The 20,153-nt window shown below is 44.8% G+C and overlaps 2 protein-coding genes across 3 annotated transcripts; both read left to right on the top strand.

Annotated features, from left to right (window-relative positions):
• The first annotated feature begins 294 nt into the window (after positions 1–294).
• LOC111921942 (PAS2) lies at positions 295–8,878 on the top strand. 2 transcript variants are annotated; one of them, NM_001360613.1, is made up of 11 exons: positions 295–665; positions 6,547–6,622; positions 6,734–6,792; positions 6,896–7,035; positions 7,476–7,531; positions 7,609–7,685; positions 7,781–7,826; positions 7,952–8,076; positions 8,357–8,424; positions 8,515–8,602; positions 8,687–8,878. In NM_001360613.1, exons 1-11 carry the CDS (start codon positions 510–512, stop codon positions 8,831–8,833), a joined length of 1,038 nt encoding a protein of 345 aa, NP_001347542.1. In that variant the 5' UTR covers positions 295–509; the 3' UTR covers positions 8,834–8,878. The 2 variants fall into 2 exon arrangements, with proteins under 2 accessions (NP_001347542.1, NP_001347541.1); NM_001360612.1 differs by having other exon boundaries at positions 8,515–8,877.
• An 822-nt stretch (positions 8,879–9,700) lies between these two features.
• LOC100274548 (uncharacterized) lies at positions 9,701–13,030 on the top strand. The gene is made up of 9 exons (NM_001148904.1): positions 9,701–10,109; positions 10,232–10,343; positions 10,766–10,784; positions 11,006–11,094; positions 11,803–11,856; positions 12,003–12,073; positions 12,170–12,251; positions 12,349–12,445; positions 12,540–13,030. The coding sequence occupies exons 1-9, from the start codon at positions 10,039–10,041 to the stop codon at positions 12,608–12,610; spliced, it is 666 nt and encodes a 221-aa protein (NP_001142376.1). The 5' UTR covers positions 9,701–10,038; the 3' UTR covers positions 12,611–13,030.
• Positions 13,031–20,153: the final 7,123 nt, after the last annotated feature.

The raw sequence follows: 20,153 nt of genomic DNA, 5'->3' as shown, positions 1-20,153 counted from the left end.
ACAACGAGACTAATGGTGACGATGGAAGGAATAATCCTCGTCGATAGTTGGTAATGGAGTTATCGTGCCTATTTCAGAGTGTGGGTTTTATCCAACTTTTTTATAATATCGAATTCCTTGTCTTGGCCTCCATTTCGTCGAAGCCACAATCGTGATGTTTGGTAAATTTCTCGAGTTTACGTGGCTCGACATCCTGATGTGGACCGTGTCCATGGCGAGCAGCACGCAGCAAAAGCTTGTGTGAAGGGGTGGGAAATTCTTCGGCCGAGACAAATACTCGTATCCTGCATTGACATGCAAAATTCCCACCGAATTCAGCAGTCTTAGTTTCTCCAAACCTACATGTTCAACGTCTGAAGTGCTCTCTGCGAAGTGGGGCCAAAAAAAAAAACAGTTTAGCGCATAGCTGGGCGATTGGTTGCGTCCGCGTGGCTTTCTCAGATCGTGGCGCACCGCGGCGGCGCTGACGCCGCCGGCGACCAGGGGCTCTCGGCTGCCGACCGCCGGAGATGGGGAAGCGCGATTTCGAGCGCCTGCACCACGTGGCGTTCTTCGAGGCCATGGCCACGGAGCTCCCCGACGAATACGCCTCCCAGGAGGTCAACCACCTCACCCTCTCCTACTTCGCCGTCGGCGGCCTCTCCCTTCTTCGGGAGCTCGACCGGGTAAGACCCCGCGCGCTCCGCCGCGACGCGTCTCTTGTCGATCTGCTCGAAGAACTCTGCCGGTGGCTTGTCATGTTCTGGATTCGCCTGAGTGCAAAAAAAAAAAAAAAAGATCTTGATTACTAGGAGCAAACATAGATCTAGGCAGCTGTAGATATGTGCACTTGACAATTAGGTAGAATTGTAAGATTCTCATCCTAAACACATATTTCAATATTTCATTTGGACAAGTAGCGATTTGTACTCAATACTAGGAGCAGACTTCAGATGATAGGCCCCTTAGTATGGGAGTACCTGGGATAAGAAGGAAGAAGAGGAGCATCCAAAGCTCGTGACAACAGAGCTGATAGAATTGCAGCTCTCTGTAATCCCATTAATTTTCTTTCAGTTGGGGCAATGAGTGCAAGCTTATTAATGAAGTAGTTGAAGAATTCATACTGGTGAGCACAAGTAGTACTCATAATGATAAATGCAAGAGGTTACAAATACAGAGGTATCTGAATTTTATTTAGGGCCCGTTTGTTTCCTTGGAAATGAAACTCATTCCATGAATAACATTCTAGATATTAGATTCCTAAAGAAAGTAATTCCTTAGAATTTGATTCAATTCAATTTTTTTGTTTGGATGCCAATGGAATTCTTTTCCATGAATCAAACTCAATATCTTGTTTGGATAGTTATATGTGGAATTTACATATTTGGAGGGAAGTAACCACATCAACTTGCACACAACAAAATACACAAGTTTTCACCCTACAATTTATCAAGCAGAATGCATCACGAGAATAGTAATAATGATGCATATTTGTCTCAAATGTCCACATATCATTGGAACACATTACTTGCTACTCAATGTGATGTTCAATTCACCCAACATAAACTAAGACAGCAACATCAACACCCCCAACACTAGTTCAATTCACCCAACCACAACTCGGTTCACTTTTTAAGTTGCTTCAACAACCATCTCTTCCTCAGAATCAATGGAAGTGCCAATAAGGACTCGTACTTGCGCGCATCACCTGTTAAGATATCAAACAAGTCTAAAAATGTGTCTTCATCTAACCCATCTATCTCCTCCAATGTGCTAAAAATTTCTTTTGATGTCGGGCCTTTTGGTGCTTCATCCCTAATAGCTTCAGTGAACTTGTCTAATTTCTCCGCCATCATTGAGGTGAAGGAATCACTGGAACGTTGCCTCTTCAAGCTTCCTGAGGTTGTTGATGAAGTAATCTCTTTACCGGTTCCCTCTTCCTTACTCATATCTCTCGCACCATCAGCTGGGGTCTTTGTCGCTTCACCGGTTGCATGATCTTTCCCAAACACCAAGTTGATCGAGTCCCAATATAAGACTGTCTTGTGTCTGTACCCATTAGCTTCTTTATTTTTCTGCAGAAAACAATTTGACAAAAGAGTTACTCCATAATTAGACAAAAGAGTTAAAAACATTACTTCAGAAGCATAATTCAGAAAACATAATTAGACAAACATGCTGTTCTCAGAAAATTACTTCAGAAGCATAATTTAGAAAGCATAATTCAAAAGAGTTAAAAACATTACTCCATAATTAGACAAAACAGAAAACAGAAAACATTACTTCAGAAAACAGAGAGCATTACTTCAGAAAACATTACTTCAGAAGCATAACTTAGAAAACATAATTAGACAAACAGAGAGCAGAAAACATAATTAGACAAACAGAAAACATAATTCAGAAAACATAATGATGTCAGTTGTTCACCGAAAGAAAACAGAGAGCAGTACAACAGAAAATAGAGAGCAGTACAAAAGAAAATCATTGGGTACAGAAAACAGAAGAGAAAACAGTACTCCATTGAATTGATCAGAAAACAGAAGAGAAAACAGAAGAGAAAACAGAGAGCCACTGAAAACAGAAAACTAGCAGCCGCGTACCCATAAAACAGAAAACTAGCAGCCGTGTACATGGAAAACTAGCAGCCGTGTACCCATAAAACAGAAAACTAGCAGTCCCTCGCTGTACATGGAGAATTTCTGTAGTCTCTTTAGTCTATTAAGTCTATTAAGTTGTAACAACAGAAACTTACCGCCACATAAGCCTCCCATACAGAATCACTATCGACGGATATCTTGTTCTTGTTCCAATCCCAACCAAAGCCACTTGTTTGTAGCATACCATTGATGATAGTGTGGTGCTTGTCAAATGTCTTGTTCCTTGACATGATGTTGTCTTTTGTGATTTCCACATTGCACTTTTCTCGGACATTCTTGATAGCAGCCGTGTAGACATGAGACTTCCACCCATTTTGGCATCTGTCACCCTTGTTGTAGTACTCCACGAATGTGTCAAGAAGTGCCTTGTCCATATCATCATTCCAAGAAATGTAGCCCCTGCCCGAGCCTGACTTCTTACCCTTCTCCATATCCTACAAATAAAAAAATTACAAAGGTTAGTAGAGTTATTGAGGAGCAACACAATATTTGCAAAAAAAGAAATATTAAAAAATTATCATACATTGTCCACGTCTCGCTTGGTAATCATCAAACATTTGGTTAGCTTTGGTGTCCCTAAAGTTAGTCCATTGATTTGATGACTGCACATTGGTAATCATACTCACTTCACTTTGAACATCATGAGATTCAACAGATATTACTTGATCAACTTGGCCTAAAAGTAAATCATCCATATCTCTTTGCCTATCCCTTACAAAGTTGTGCAATATGCAACAAGCATTGATGATCCTAATCTGATTTTGTAAGTCAAAATATGAGTTTTTTCTTAATATAGTCCACCTCATCTTCAATAGCCCAAACGTTCTCTCTATCACATTTCTAGCTGTTGAATGGCGCAAATTGAACAATTCCTTAGCATTGGATGGGTTATTCCCTTGGGCAGCCCACTCATTCAAGTGGTAGCGAGTGGATCGATATGGAGCAAGAAAGTCTGGTCCATTGGTGTATCCAGCATCTACTAGATAATATTTTCCACTTGGAATAGCAAATGCATCGTCCCGAGACATGGCATCACGTAGCACACGTGAATCTGAAGCTGACCCTTCCCATCCAGCTAGAACATAAACAAACTTCATGTGTCGATCACAAACACCCAAAACATTGGTGGTTATTTGTTGCTTCCTATTCCTATACCTCCCTTGATCAGCCAAAGGTACAAAAACATCAATGTGTGTACCATCTAGTGCTCCAAGGCAATCTTCAAACCACCTCCACTTAGAATCTTCAGGTTGTACAGCTAAAGGATCAGGAAGCTTGATAAATTCATGGCATAAGGATAGAACACCTCTCAACACCTCATTGAAATAGCGGCTAATTGGTTCAAGTGACCACCCATATGAGCTACGAATCATCCTCATCTTAGTGCCATGACCCACTACAAGCAAAAAGATAGCAACCTTTTCTTCTACCGACACATTCAAGGTGTCACACATATCGCACCTCTCACGTAAGATAGTGCATAGGTCCGAAAAGGATCTCTTAGTTAGACGCAAACTGTCATAGCAATAAACATTTGATCCTTGATACAGATTCCTTAGCATTTGTTTCCGACCAGCTACATCTCTCTCTATCACCTCAGAGGGATCCATAAGATGTCTAGGTCTTTTCCGATAATAATATTCCGCAATCATGCCCATGACAGTTGCAACAAATAAGGATGCTACTCTCAGCCTCTTCTTCCTACGCCTCTCTCTCATTTCCTCCAAATTTCTTCTAACCAATTCTAAGTTGTTGTGAGACATCTACAACAGATAAACCATACATCATAAGCACACTTGACAAAACATTATATATATATATATATATATATATATATATATATATATATATATATATATATATATATATATATATATCACTAATTCAAAGAAGAACAGGTGAACAGAATGATATGTATATGTATACGGTGCATGCAAGACCGGCAAATTAAATAAAGCAATGCAATGCGAATATAATTCGGTGAGCTATAGATCATGGATGATTCTAAAAATGTGAGATCTGTTCGAGAGCGTCATATGTCAAAAATCTAAAATAGAAAGTGGGGCCCGAGAAAAATGACATGTGGTTGAGTGACTAAATTGTCAGTTTGATATCACAAAAAAAAAACAAAAAACATAGGAATCACCAACCAAAAAGCATAGTGTGGTCTAAGAATGCATGGGTCTCGATAGTTCAAGGCCCCTGAAAACATCTAAAACCAGTGAGACAGGAGGGTATATACGGGGTCGGTCGGCTTCTGCCTTCTGCCTTCTGCCTTCTGAGATGAGCTCTGATCTAGCAATAGGCTGCATGCATGGTTCTGTTCTATAATATCACAGTAGCAGTAGTGCGTGCTCGCATGGGTGGCAGTGGCAGTGGCACCGAGCCTGCGCCCCTGCGTGCAGAAACCCTGTGCTTTTCATTGTCCCTTCTCACGAGTGGACGGATGGATGCACAAGATCCAAACAAAATCTAAGATAGATTCATCTCTCTCTCTCTGCTCTTTCGGCTGTGCGAATATGAACAGAATGATATGAGGCTGTTCGGGTTTGAGTTTCATGGTAAATTTCCTCTGCGGAGTGTCTTTTCGTGCATCTACCAGGATTGAACTTTGTTATATTGCAAGAGGAAACTGATCTGCAGAGCGTTGTCAATAATCAGAGGCAATTGTAAGAATGCAATTGTGGCGGGCGCACCTACAGCAGTGTTGCCGCCTACAGTAGCTACGGCAGGCCAGTAGCTACGGCTCGCACCTACAGCAGCAGTGTCGCCGCCTCGCCGGGGACGACGGATATCGCGGGCGCGGCACCCCGTGCTCGTTCCCGTCCTCGTTCGCTTGTCTGATTAGATCCCCATCTGGCCGTTCGCACTCCCTCTCACGAAGGCACGCAGCCGAGCCCGCCGAGGCGACTGCGACGCGACCCGATCGCGATACGCAAGGCAGGCGAGCCCGCCGAGGCGGAGGAGGGCACCTCGAGATCTCCTCAGCGCGGCTCGCGGGTCAGAAGCAGCGAGGTGGGGGAAGGGTGCTCACCGTGTCGCGAGGGAAGGTTGCTGTCGAGGTGAGGCACGCGCAGAGCTGCGAGGATGGACCAGGAGGTGAGGCAAGGAGCCGAGGATGCACCGTGCCGGCCGCCGCCGCCGAGCATCACGCGTGCACTGCTGGGAGGGAGGGGAGAGGAATCGTTTTCTGTCTTCACAAGCTAGGAATCTGTTGTGGGCTTTAGATTTGGGCTAGGAAAGTGAGTGGAATGTTGATTTCCAATTTCAGGTGCATCCAAACAGGCTTGCCCTAGAATCTAATTCTAATTCAGCCCAATTCAGACCAAACAAACAGGCCCTTAAGGAATTTAGGGATGGACAGCGGACTTCTCAATGTTTCTGAGTGATATTATCATTTGACCTGTTAATTAATTAATGTACTCAAGGGGGTTAGAGGCTACAGAGTAGTTGGAAAAAACGAGCCCAAAACCCATGTACATGTTAACTCTTTTGGGCATGTACATGTCACAACTATGGTCACCAACTCACCATGGTTTTGTTCCATATAAAATGTAAGTACAGCATTTCTAACTTTTCGAAAGAGGGAGCCCAAAACCCATGTGATGTTGACACTGCAGTAGCCAAGTGGCACTAGTTCCCTTAATGTGGAGCTCAGTCTAAATTTTGCTTGCCTCTATCTAGGCAGTCTGGGCATTTGTCTAAATGCTTCGTACAGTGTCTGCTGTTATATGGTTGCCGGTTAAGTTTATCTTAGTCTTTTCTATTGTTTACCGTGATAGCCCTCAGGTTTCGCGTAGTCTGCTAAAGGAGTGAAATGCAGTTTGTAAAACTCTTTGATACATTGACTCTTCAGTAAGAAGTAATGTTGTGATCTGAGAAGTCGTGCATCTCTTTTTTTCCTCTTTAGATTAACAAGGATGAAATAGCCAAATGGGTTTTGTCTTTTCAAGTTCACCCTGCGGCGAATGATGATATAGGTTCTGGTAAGTTTCCTTGTGTATTATACTATTATGTTAAAAATAACTACCATGGTATCTAAAGTTTTTATCTCCAGCTGTAATATTCTCGCTATATAACATTTCATGTATTTCTAGGGTTGTTCTATGGATTCTGTGGTTCTAGATCAACTCAATTTCCCTTGCCTAATGTGAAGGTATGGGTGGAAATGCAGAAATGCTCATTCTACATTTTCTATACATCTTAACATTTGTGTTTTCTTATGATAGTTTCAAATATTAAAGCATGCTCTGTTTCAGGATCCTTGCCACAATGTTAGTCATCTTGCAAGCACTTATTCTGCCCTTGCTATCCTCAAGATTATTGGCTATGATCTAGCAAATATTGACTGCAAGGCACTTCTATTATCTTTGAAAATGCTCCAACAACCAGATGGAAGGTAGGCAATTATTCGTATATCATGGCATTAGACTTGTACATTCACATCTGCAGACCTGCTTATAATTCAATGATAAAGTTTCATGCGTCTTACTTGTTCCTTTGTTGTATTAGGGTTTCAGGAACTTATATGATTGCTACTTCGTTCATCTACCACACTCACTTTTTGCTACTCCTAAGCCATGTTCTCTTGTTGAAACGTACTTTATACATCTATATGTCACATTTACATATCCTTACACTTTGCCCTTAGTGATCCCATTTGGGCAGAAGGTTAAAGATGCTATCAGTAAATGCAAATGCTAAAGATGCTTTGTTGCATGTGATCTAAACTTATCAGTAAGCTTTTGGTTGGTTGTTAGTCAGTTTAGGAGGCCTCCTCTTTATGAATACTGTGTCCTGCTTAATGCATCGGCTTATTTGACAAGGACCTTTTTGTAGCTTCATGCCTACTCATATTGGTGCAGAAACAGACCTTCGCTTTGTATACTGTGCAGGTGAGGAGCATTGTCCTTTATTTAATTAGTATACTTGATTTTTTTTATCCATCTAACTTTATGATGTGTCTTTGCAGCTGCAATCTGCTCAATGCTAGATGACTGGACAGGAATGGACAAGTTAAAGGCAAAGGAGTACATTCTTAACTGCCAGGTTGATGTCCGAATATTTAGAATGCACCAGATTTTGCATTGAGATACATACAGCTGCAATGCCTGTTGCCTAATTCTTGTTGTTATCATATGCAGTCATATGATGGAGGCTTTGGTATGGTTCCTGGTTCTGAATCTCATGGTAAGCAATTTCATTTGACCTTTTGACGTGTTACTTTACCTACTTCATTCGGAGAACTTGATTTTTGCTTGCCACTGAGCAATGGGTTAAGGTTCTCATTGCTTGTCTTTGTGTTAGCGAGTCAGGTGGAGGAACTTTTTGTGCTGTTGCTGCTCTCCATCTAATGGGCTTCATCCAAGTTGATTTGGCATCTGACTTAAGAGATTCTACATCAATCGACACATGCATGCTCCTCGAATGGTGTCTTCAGGTTAAACTTATACTCAACCATGTCTCCGCAATTAGCCATCGAGGTTGCCTTCTCACGTGATTCTGTAGCAATAAGAATTTCTTTTATCTACTACGTAAACGTACCATTTCTTTTTATTTACCCATGCCGGATAAATGCAGTATTTCTATGCATCTGAATATTGTGCCACATGTATGTTAGCATCTATTTGAAATCAACATAGGTGGAATAACAAAATAGAACGGGATCGCCTTTACCCAATGGTAAATCTTACAAACTGATTTCTCTATTACCTGTGCAGAGACAAGTCACTGATGGAGGGTTTCAAGGGAGAAGGAACAAGCTCAGTGATACATGCTATGCTTTTTGGTAAAATTTAACCTGCAATCTCTGTACTAGTTATCTGGCAAGTGAACAAGACCTGAGTAATTTTCTTGCTTTTTTAATTTCACTGTACAGGGTTGGAGGCGTCTTGAAGATCTTGGGTGCATACCACTTGATCGACAGCTGTGCTCTGCGGAGTTTCTTGCTCACCTGCCAGTCGCCTGTAATTGACCTCAGAACCTCTTCAATCAGCTTAATCCCATTCTCGGATAGCTCAGGGTATGTTTTTCGTTCACTGCTGCAACAGTATGGAGGCTTCACGAAGTTCCCGGATGATCGGATACCAGACATCTACCATTCTTACTACGGCCTGGCAGCCCTCTCCTTGTTGGAAGAGGAAGGGCTGGAACCCCTCTGCGTCGAACTGGGGATCCTCTCCGCTGCTGCATTATAGAAACTTGTGTTTCTACCGAATCCAGTTACTGTACAATGTTTGTGGGGGGGGGGGGGGGGGGGGGGGTAATCCAGTACTTAACACAGGATAAACAGCTGAGAAATCGAAGGGAGTAATTTATTGATAGAGTGAGGCCTTGTTCGGTTATTCCCAATACATATGGATTGGAAAAAATTCTTAAGAAGTTTGACTTGTTTGGGATTCAAACCCATCCAATCCCACTCAATCCACATGGATTGAGAGCTAACCGAACAAGCCCTGAGTTGGTCCGTGCTGTCAGTGTGCTGCGCAGATCGTGTAACATTACTTCGTGAGTTCGAAAGGCGTGTGACAATTTTGTTTGCAAAAGTGCGATGGGCAGGCTAACTGAGCCAGTCTTCTTCCCAGTTGGTTGATCTGATTGTTGACAGTTGAGTTAGCTGAACGCTTTGTATGATTGTATCGTCACTTGGAAAGGTACTCGAATGTTTGACGTTTCTGTTTCCGTCTGTTTGGCATAACTAAATGGCTTGTGTCTGCTGCCGTGAACAACTTTACATATTGCATGCTTCTTCACAACATTTTGTTTCAGTTAACACTCTCTTTAGGCATCTGCATACTCATCGCTTTTCTCTCAGAATTCAGGTGAGTGAGAGAGAGAAAAAAAAACCAGCTACTACTGTTTTGGTCACAGGGTTACCGTGACTGATTTATAAAGATCGATGATTTCCGATGGATATTAGAAATAGCAGCTTCTGTTGGACAGCTGAAAGGGAAGAAAATAGAAAGGGCGTGTTCATGGTACTAAGTACAGTAGTGCGTACTATTACTATACTTGCGTGACAGAGATTTGCTGGTCACACGGATGGAATTGGCGCGGGCGGCGGGCTGGCAGTTGCGCAGCAATAACTCCCGCTGCCCACCGGCTCACCTGTCCTTCATCCGCCCCGATCCGACCCCAAATCAATTCCAAATTCAATCCGGTCTCAGTGGTTGGCCCGCCGCTGCCAGTGCCAGATCGAATCGGACTCTCGGCTCGTGTGCAGCCCACCGGCGAGACGCCGAAGCTATATTTTTATGCCCATCTGATCCGATGCGTGGTGTGGCGTCGTCTCCGCTTTTACTAGATCATCAGTAGCCAGCTCAGGAGCCGAGCCTGGTCAGGGTAGCCAAGCCCATCCCGGTCCTCTCCCGGCGTCTTCTCCCTCCGCACCGCGGCTCCGGCGATGGCGGGCGTCGGCTCCGCGCTGCGTCGGCTCTACCTCTCCGTCTACAACTGGGTCGTCTTCTTCGGATGGTCCGTCCGTTGCACCCGCTGCGCGCTTCTCTCTCGGTTCCGGATGGATCTTCCGCCTCTTGCTCCGTTGGCCCCGTGCCTTGGTTCTGATTTGGTGTTTCTTTGATCTGGGGGTGTTGCAGGGCGCAGGTGCTGTACTACGCGGTCCTGACGCTGCGTTTGAGCGGGCACAAGGCCGTCTATGCCGCCGTCGAGAGGCCGCTGCAGTTCGCGCAGACAGCCGCCATCATGGAGGTCAGATGTTTTTTTTTCTCACCCATTTTTATTTAGCAGTAGTTTGGTGGTGCATTTCAGTTTGCTCGGTTACAGTACCAGTTTCATATTTTTGCTCAGCTCCTGAAGTCTGGATCTATCCTAATAGGAATGATTACCGCTTTAAAGTTTGAGTAAGGGTACTACAAACAAAACTGTCTTGTGATTCTTCGTAGGAAGAACTGCTAATCAACTAGATTTGATGTGTGCGATTACATAAATGTTACTCATGGTCGCAGCAAAATCTTGCAGTGGTTCATGTTCAGTAATATGCTTTTGCTGTGCTAGATAAACTCTGAAATTTCTAGTGCTATAGTTCGAGTCTGTGTTTTACCTACATGGAGATTGTGAGTTACTAACTGACCTTTCTGTATTTTTCTGGTGGTGGCGATGATGCGCTTCAGATCGTTCATGGGCTCGTAGGTATGGTGATGTTGGTGTACATGTATCCCTTTTTCTTATTATAGTGCGACTACTCAAAACAGTATTATACACAAACATCAGTCAAGATCTTGAACACATCAGACATTTTATTTGTCAGAAAGTTTCCTAGGAGGGTTGGATATAAGAAAAAAATATGCTTTCTCCACTGCTGTGGTATTACTTTTTTTGTCACTATTCTGATAAATTTATCTTCTTTATAGGGTTGGTGAGGTCTCCGGTCTCTGCAACTCTTCCACAGATTGGATCCAGGTTGTTCCTTACGTGGGGTGTCTTGTGGAGTTTTCCTGAGGTATCATCACTAGCAAGTCTTCCATGTTTTCATATATGACATCCATTTTTTAGGAACACGTCTTAATTTTTTCATGGACTTTAGAGTCCATCATAATTTCATATTTTAGATTAGATACATATCTATGTGTTGCCGTTTTGCTTGAATTATGACATGGTTCTAGGTTTAAGAGCATTTGCTAGAACTAGAGAACACATGTATAATGATTTCGTGACTTTTAGGACTAAGTTAAGGTTAGCCAATTATTTAACTTTAAGTCCAATAATGGAATAAGCAACTATAGTGGGCATTGTAACAAGTTTCTACACCAATCATATTTAGAAAGGATGATATCACTTTTACCTTTTGCATCCTATTTCAGTTTTTTTCCTATTGTGATGAGTAAACACTTGTATTTGTTAGGAAACAAGTGAATTGCACACCTCTCTGCATTAGCTTAAACTTTTGGATTGAACTAATTGGTGCATGCAACTTAATATGGTATCAAAGTCAAAGATCTCGAGTTCCTAGTTAGCGCAATTAAATAAAATAATTGTTGCTCGCTCGTATTCCATGTATGAGACTTGAGAGAGCCTCGACGTGATGGGGTTGTTAGAATACAAGTGAATTGTCCACCTCTCTCCATTCAATTTAAACTTTTGAGTTGAATTGGTTGGTGCATGTAACTTAATAATGTTATTTATTGACTATATGAATCTTGTTTCGCAGACCCAGTCACACCTTCTTGTTACTACCCTGGTCATAAGCTGGTCTATCACTGAGGTACAAATTACTTGGTGTAATTCTGTAAATTACTCACTTGCAGCCATCATTGACTTTGCTACGTTATTATATGTTGCTATAAACCCTATAGTAAATTTTGTTATGATCTTAGTTTCATCTTAATAGGAATTGGTGGTTTCTTGCAGATCATCAGATACTCTTTCTTTGGAACGAAGGAGGCATTTGGCTTTGCGCCTTCCTGGTTATTATGGCTTAGGTAGATTTGGTTTGCTCCAAAATCTGGAGAGTGATCTTACCAACTTTATCAGTGAAGTTTCCCCTAAAATTGTTTTTGCATACTGATTGTCTGCAGGTACAGCACCTTTATGTTGTTGTATCCTACTGGTATCTCTAGTGAAGTTGGTCTGATCTACATTGCCTTGCCTTACATGAAGGTACACTGATCTTACTAGAAAACTGAAAAGGTCCGCGTGTTGTTCATCGTATAACTATCTTTTTAACCGATCTTTTTTTTTGCGGGACCAATTTCAGGCATCGGAGAAATACTGTATTAGGATGCCCAACAAATGGAACTTCTCATACGATTACTTCTATTCATCTGTCCTTGCCCTCCTGATCTATGTTCCAGGTAAGCCTCCCCTCCTCAAATCTCCTTCCATTTTGCTATTCGCCATTAGTGCCAGTATAAGAAGGCGCATCGTTTCCGCTTTGGACCACCGCAGGAAGCCCACACATGTACCGTTACATGCTCTCCCAGAGGAAGAAGGCGCTATCAAAGGCCAAAGCGGCATGATGATGCCAAGCAAGGGAATCGGTGGACTGGTTTGCGTGATGGATGCCGGAACATGTTCAAGTTTTCGACATCCCCTGTAGAATCTAGTGGTCGGGGGATATATATTACTAGAATGGGGCTCTTCATATGAACTGCCCCGTATGCGTAATGTGTTGTACCGGAGTCATCATTTCAGATATCAGCTGTTGCGTGGTTAAATCGTAGTTTGCTTCCGGATCACCCATCAGTTGGGGGGTGGATTACCATGTTGATTATATAAGGCAATGCGTTCCGCATCCTTCCCTCAACTGGTGCTGTGCTCTCTTGTTTCTAGCGTACGATGAATGATGGATTTTATCCCGGGCCTGGAACATTTTGCATGCTCTAGCTTCATGTTGATTATTATATAGCAAAATTAGCAATGTATTTCTTACTTATGACACTGATTTTTTTTTAAAAAAAAACTGCCAAGGGGGATCCCCACCTGAATAGTATTGATATATTGTGGGTCGTGTCATCAAGGAGGAAATGCTCGAACTATATCGAGTGCACGTTGAACTGGTCTATATATCTAACGCATTAAGCGTGTTCATTTGAGTGTTCGTGTTTCATGACACTGCAGGATTATCCTTGATGATGATGTGGTTTTTTTTAAAGAATAACAGTAAGCTTCTGGCCGTGAGCTCCTGGCTTATTTTCCTGTGAGAACTGCTTGCTGCTGGCACTTGGCAGTTGAGTACTGCTTTTTTTATAGTTGTATCGCTTGTAGAGAGCTGTTGGCGAGATCTTATTGGATCAGGTCCCGTTAACTCTTGTGGCAATCATGCATGCTGTGAAGTTCGTTGCGGTGATGTTGGTGTAAAAAAACTCAGCGTTTCCTAAGTTTCAGAGCACGTTTAGTAGCAAACGAAAAGGGATCTCTGATTGCATAACGGCACGCTCCGGAGCCAGACGAGACCCGTCACGGACGTCTATCACTGAACGAAAGAACTCCGCTGCTGAAACGATGAAATAATACGAGCACATGCGTGGGGCCGGGCGTGGCTGTGTCAAGTCAAGGACTTTAAAATTGGATGGGCAAGTTCCATTCCGCCTTGAGGACGTTGCCTTTGCTAACTGCCATTGCGTGGGCACAGCCTCATGGTTTACACAAAACCGGTGAAAACCGCTAGGATGCGGTTTTGGTTAACCACATTTTTTTTTTAAATTTGTTCTAAATTGAAAAATTCTATAAAAACCGAAAACCGCCGATAAACCGTTTTTTGACCCATAAACCGTCATTTTAGACCGGTAAAGCACCAATTTTTATCGGGAAACCGGATTTAATGCCAAGATTGAGTTCCAGTTTAGACATTTAGTGGTCAATTTAGTCATATTAGTCTTGTTTACTGTTATATGTTATATGTGAAAATGAAACACATAGTTCAAGTCCAGTTTAGGCATTTAGTGGTTAATTTTGGTTTTCATTTTCTGTCCAAAATGGAATCCGTAGATCAAGTAGCTTCGGTTCTTCTAACTATTCGTCTCGACAAGACCCAATCTAGAACCCTTAGCTCCAGTTCTTCTGTATGTGTTCCTAAGATTTGTTGATCAGGAGAAAAGTCCAACACTTGGTGAGGTGCACATGCAATACACAAACACTAAACACACATACCGATATGTTTTTTTTGCTTTGTGGATAAGTATTTATTTTGCCGTTCTTGTTTTCTCGTTAATGTATCTCATATCTTTTGTATAGACCTATCACTATCACTATGACGGATTGAAACAATATCACGATCCTTTCAACACACCTTAATACTATCACTATGACTCGAGCTAAACATGTGAGTATTGTGAAATAAGTCGACCTATATGTCGTTGCCTCGTTGGAGAGTCGTAAAAGAACTTGTATTTGAGTATTGCAAAGTTCGTTGGTTGTTTGTTGCATGAGAACTGGAGTTTGTGGTTGCATATGTATGCTGTATGTTATTTTGGTGAACACATGTCGTGTGAATCAATTAATATTTATTGTGCATGTGAATTGAGCAAATTACAAATAAACCCTGTCAAAATTTTCCAATTTTTATATAAAAAACCATCAAAAATCGGTTCGTTTCGTGATAAACCGGCGGTTTTCACCGGTTTTTCGTGGTAAACTGGTTCAAATTCAAATTGATTTGAATTGATCAAACTGGTCGGTTTTTACCGGTTTACCGGCGGACCCGAAACGGTTTTTGTAAACCGTGCACGGCCCACAGGAGGAAGATGGCCAGGCTGCGGAAATGCATGCATGCAGCATGCGTGCTCGTCAACGACGGCAGCGTCTGCTTGACCGCGCGCAACGAACTGTCATTGAGAAAGAAAATTCAGGAATCTGCTCTGGCCGTGTGCTGAACCAGCGGCTATAGCTAGCAACAGGGGACTTGTGTACCTCTGCCTCGATCAGATGCTTCTATTACCGATTGCCGTCACATACGGTGTGCCACTCTGTAGTATATCAGCTTGTTCGCTGCGGCTTGCTGCGGCTGCAATCCGGCTGCGGCTGCGGCTTCTACAGTATTTTTCTCTCTATGGATTGCAGCTGCAGCAGTCCAAACAGCTGCAACAGTGTCGGCTTGTAGCCAGCCGAACACGCCCTATATTAGCGACCTAGCGAAGTGTTCAGTTCTTTTTCCGTTTTTTCACTTATGTCCTCCATCAGTTCAATCGTTAAATTTGATTCAAAAGTTGCTTACAAATTGAAGTAACCTTCGACATCTGGGTGATATTTGGTTCGCCGAAATATAACGTAAATAGTTTACATAGTGTAATAGATGCCGATATTTTTATTTGGTTGAGCTCTTTCTAGTATTATTAGGTACTACTATCCAATCCACACTACCGGAATCCGAGCCTTTGACGAGTGCCGGACGCTTTGCCGAGAGCCGCACTCGGCAAAGTTCGGCTCTCGGTAACGAGGCTCGTTACCGAGTGCAGGACACTCAGCACAGGTCCGCACTCGGCAAAGACATGTTTGCTGAGTGTCAAACACTCGCCAAAGCAGGTGCTCGGCAAAGGGCCGTCAGCGGCCGTCCTAAAGCTGACGGCCGTTAGTCTTTGTCGAGAGCCGAGGACTGGCACTCGGCAAAGAAGACTTTGCCGAGTGTCTTCTATAGACACTCGGCAAACCATATTTTTGTTTTTTCATTTTGGCCACCAAACTTTTTGTGGTATGTTCCTACACTATGTAGACCTACATGTACCATTTTGGGACAATTATAACAGTGTTTGCAATAGCTAGTAGATTTAGTTCGTTTATTTGATTTTTTCGGAAAATTCAGATTTGAACTGGAGGTCACTCGAAACTTGGAAAACGGTGCATGAAAAAATGATATTCATGCTACTTAGCACAAGTTACGACCGATTTCAGGAGCGGACCGGAAACTTAGAGCACCTTGCTCACTTAACATGGTCGTGAACTTGCCATCCAGGTGTTTATAAATTGTATAAAACACAACAAAGTCAGAAAATCATGAAACATGTCCACGTGTCATGATATCATATGTAGAGGCTATGATAAAAATTTGAAAAAATTTCGAGAAAGCTGTGACGCACTAGGTGTTTATAAATTGTATAAAACACAAACAAAGTCAGAAAATCATGAAACATGTCCACGTGTCATGATATCATATGTAGAGGCTATGATAAAAATTTGAAAAAATTTCGAGAAAGCTGTGACGCACTATGTGTACAAACCTAAGAGATCCACATTGAAACTCCATGATTTCATGCGTAGTTCTCTTAGGTTTCTACACATAATGTCTCACAACTTTCTCGAAATTTTCTCAAATTTTTATCACAGCATCTATATATGATATCATGACACATGGACAAGTTTCATGATTGTCTGACTTTGTTTGTGTTTTATACAATTTTTAAACATGTGGATGGCAAGTTCACGGCCATGTTTAGTGAGCATGTTGCTCCAAGTTTCCGGTCCGCTCCTGAAATCGACCGTAACTTGTGCTAAGTAGCATGGATATCATTTTTGCATGCATGGTTTTTTAAGTTTCGAGTGACCTGCAGTTCAAATCTGAATGTTCCGAAGAAATTCAAATAAACGAACTAAATCTACTACCTATTAAAAACTCTGTTATAATTGTCCCAAAATGATACATGTAGGTCTACATAGTGTAGGAACACACCATAAAAAAGTTTGGTTGAAAAAAAATAATTAAAATTTGCTTTGCCGAGTGTCAACATAAGACACTCGGTAAAGAAGATTTTGCCGAGTGCCAGGTTTGGGGCACTCGGCAAAATAAATATTTTAATTTTTAAAAAATCTTTGCCGAGTGCCGCATCGCGGGCACTCGGCAAAGAAGTTGAACTTAACTAAACCGACGGCTTCTCCTTCTTCTCTCTCTCACTCACGCTCACTCGCTCACGCCGCCGCACCGTGCTCGCCGCCGACCCCGCGCCCGCCCTCGCCGCCCCCACGCCCACCCTCGCCGCTGGCCCACGCGCGCCCGCGCTCGCCGCCGGCCTATCTCGCGCCCCCGGCCGCGCGCCCGCCCCCACACGCCCGGCAAGCCGCCATCGGCCGCGCCCAAGCCGTCGCCCGCCCCACGCGCCCGAAACGCCGTCGCCGTTGCCCGCGCCCTCCACCGTCGGTATTATTGTCATATGTTATTTAATCTATTAAATTTATTTGTGTTTATTGTCATATTATGTGTTGTATTAAATTTATACTACATGTTTATTTAATTTAGTGAGTGTATACTACATGTTTATATTATGTTTTTATAATGAATTATGTGTGTTTATTGAATTTAGTATATGTGTTGTATTAAATTTATACTACATGTTTATTGAATTTAGGGAGTTTATACTATGTGTATCAATTAGATATATTTGTGGATGTCACCCATCGTGCTGCTAGTTTTATTTGCAGGTTTTGTAAACATCCCCGTACAGGGGAGGTGCTGCCGAATTTTTTGTTGATAGGCTTGAGTTATTTTGTTTGCATATGTCTTACATGTTATATTAAACTATAGTCGGTTATATATGTTATAGGATGGAGTACCGTGAGTGGATGTACACGGGACGTAGTGGAAGGAACGATGTAACCACTGAATGGATTACAAAGACTGAAGATTTCGTGGAACGAGCATATGGCGAAGCTGCTAAAGGAGCGAGTCTAGTCCCATGCCCTTGCAGCAAATGTGCCAACCGAAAAAGAAAACCAAAGAAGGCCATTGTCGGCGTTTCGACCCCGGGGGGTCCCTGGACCGACGAGTAAATTGTCGCTGCGTGTCCCAGCCCAGATGGGTCGGCGCGAGATGGGACACAAAGGGGGAGAACAGTAAAGGGGAACCCGCGGCCTTCGTGTTGTCCTGCGCCTAGGGCGGATGGATGCGCTTGCAGTAGGGGGTTACAAGCGTTCGCGTGGGAGAGAGCGAGAGCCTTATGCGCCGGCCCGTTCTCCCGCGCGGCCAACCTTCTCGTATGAGAGCCCTGGACCTTCCTTTTATAGGCGTAAGGAGAGGGTCCAGGTATACAATGGGGGGTGTAGCAGTGTGCTAACGTGTCTAGCAGAGAGGAGCTAGAGCCCTAAGTACATGCCGTCGTGGCAGTCGGAGAGGTTCTGGCACCCTGTTCATGTGATGTCGTGGCCGTTGGAGGAGAGCTGGAGCCCTGCGGAAGGACAGCTGTCGGGGCTGTCGAATCCTTGCTGACGTCTCCTTGCTTCCGTAAGGGGCTGAGAGCCGCCGTCGTCATGGAGCACGCGGGGCGCCATCATTATTTGTTCACCGGGGCGAGCCAGATGGGACGCCGGTCTTGTTCCCCGTAGCCTGAGCTAGCTAGGGGTAGGGTAATGATGGCCCCCCTGTGACGTGGTCGGTCCGAGCCCTAGGTCGGGCGAGGCGGAGGCTCCTCCGAGGTCGAGGTCGAGTCCGAGCCCTGGGGTCGGGCGAGGCGGAGTCCATCTTTCGAGGTCGAGGTCGAGTCCGAGCCCTGGGTCGGGCGAGGCGGAGACCGTCTTCCGAGGCCGAGGCTGTGTTCGAGCCCTGGGGTCGGGCAAGGCGGAGTCTGTCTTCCGAGGTCGAGGACGAGTCCGAGCCCTGGGTCGGGCGAGGCGGAGACCGTCTTCCGAGGCCGAGGCTGTGTCCGAGCCCTGGGGTCGGGCGAGGCGGAGTCTCTCGTCCAGCGTCGAGGTTGAGCCCGAGCCCAGGGGTCGGGCGAGGCAGAGCTTCCTATGGCGCCCGAGGCTGGACTTAGCTGCTGTCAGCCTCACTCTGTCGAGTGGCACATCAGTCGGAGCGATGCAGGCGACGATGTTTTCTTGTCAGGTCGGTCAGTGGAGCGGCGAAGTGACTGCGGTCACTTCGGCTCTGTCGACTGAAGAGCGTGCGTCAGGATAAGGTGTTAGGCGATCCTTACATTAAATGCTCCTGCGATACGGTCGGTTGGCGTGGCGATCTGGCCAAGGTTGCTTCTCTGCGAAGACTGGGCCTCGGGCGAGCCGAAGGTGTGTCCGTTGCTTGAGGGGGCCCTCGGGCGAGACGTAAATCCTCCGGGGTCGGTTGCCTTTGCCCGAGGCTGGGCTCGGGCGAGGCGAGATTGTGTCCCTTGAGTGGACTGAGCCTTGACCTTAATTGCGCCCATCAGGCCTTTGCAGCTTTGTGCTGATGGGGGTTACCAGCTGAGATTAGGAGTCTTGGGGGTACCCCTAATTATGGTCCCCGATAGTATCCCCGGAGCCTCGAAGGGAGTGTTGATACTCGCTTGGAGGCTTTTGTCGCACTTTTTTGCAAGGGGACCGTCCTTTCTCGGTTGCGTTTCGTTCCGGTGGGTGCGCACGAGCGCACCCGCCGGGTGTAGCCCCCGAGGCCTCGGAGGAGTGGTTTGACTCCTTCGAGGTCTTAGCGCGTTTCGTGATGCTTCGGCCGGTCTGGTTGTTCCCTCATGCGAACTGGCCGTAGCCCGGGTGCATAGTTGAGTCCCAAGTTCTCGGGCTGGTATGTTGACGCTATCAACGGTTTGGCCGGAGCCGGGTTTGCGAGAGCAGCCCCCGAGCCTCCACACAGAGCGAGAGGACGGTCAAGGACAGACTCGGCTTTTTTCATACGCCCATGCGTCGCCTTTCCGCAAGGAGGAGGGGGGGAAGCACCATGTTGCCCTCGAAGGGCGCCGAACATGGTGTCTCTAGTGAGTTGCTAATGGGTAATCCGAGTGGACGCCCGTGCCCCATTCGTTAGGGGTCGGCTAGTGGCCCGGAGGCGCGCTCCAAAAGTACCTACGGGTGATTCGCCGGACCCGGTCCCCTTTTGACAGGGTCCGAGGGCTCGATGCCTCCCTCTGGTGGGATTCCGTTACGAAATCGTTCCCGTCGGTCTCAGAAATGTCCTAGGGTACCTCGGGAGCGTAGCCCGAACCTTGGTTATGTATCGAACGTACCCAGGGTCATCCCTCGCTCTGCGTGCTCTGAGGCGGCTGTCGAACCCTTCGGGGGCCAGCCTACGAACCTTTGATCAGTAGTGGGCGCGGAGCCCGAGTGGCCTGAGGCGGCCGTTGAACCCTTCCGAGGGGCCAGCCTTCGAAC

Source organism: Zea mays, chromosome 3 (genome assembly GCF_902167145.1).
Source record: "Zea mays cultivar B73 chromosome 3, Zm-B73-REFERENCE-NAM-5.0, whole genome shotgun sequence".
NCBI classification, from domain to species: domain Eukaryota; kingdom Viridiplantae; phylum Streptophyta; class Magnoliopsida; order Poales; family Poaceae; genus Zea; species Zea mays.
Note: the sequence above shows the minus strand (reverse complement) of the source record. Positions and strands in the feature narration are given on the sequence as shown.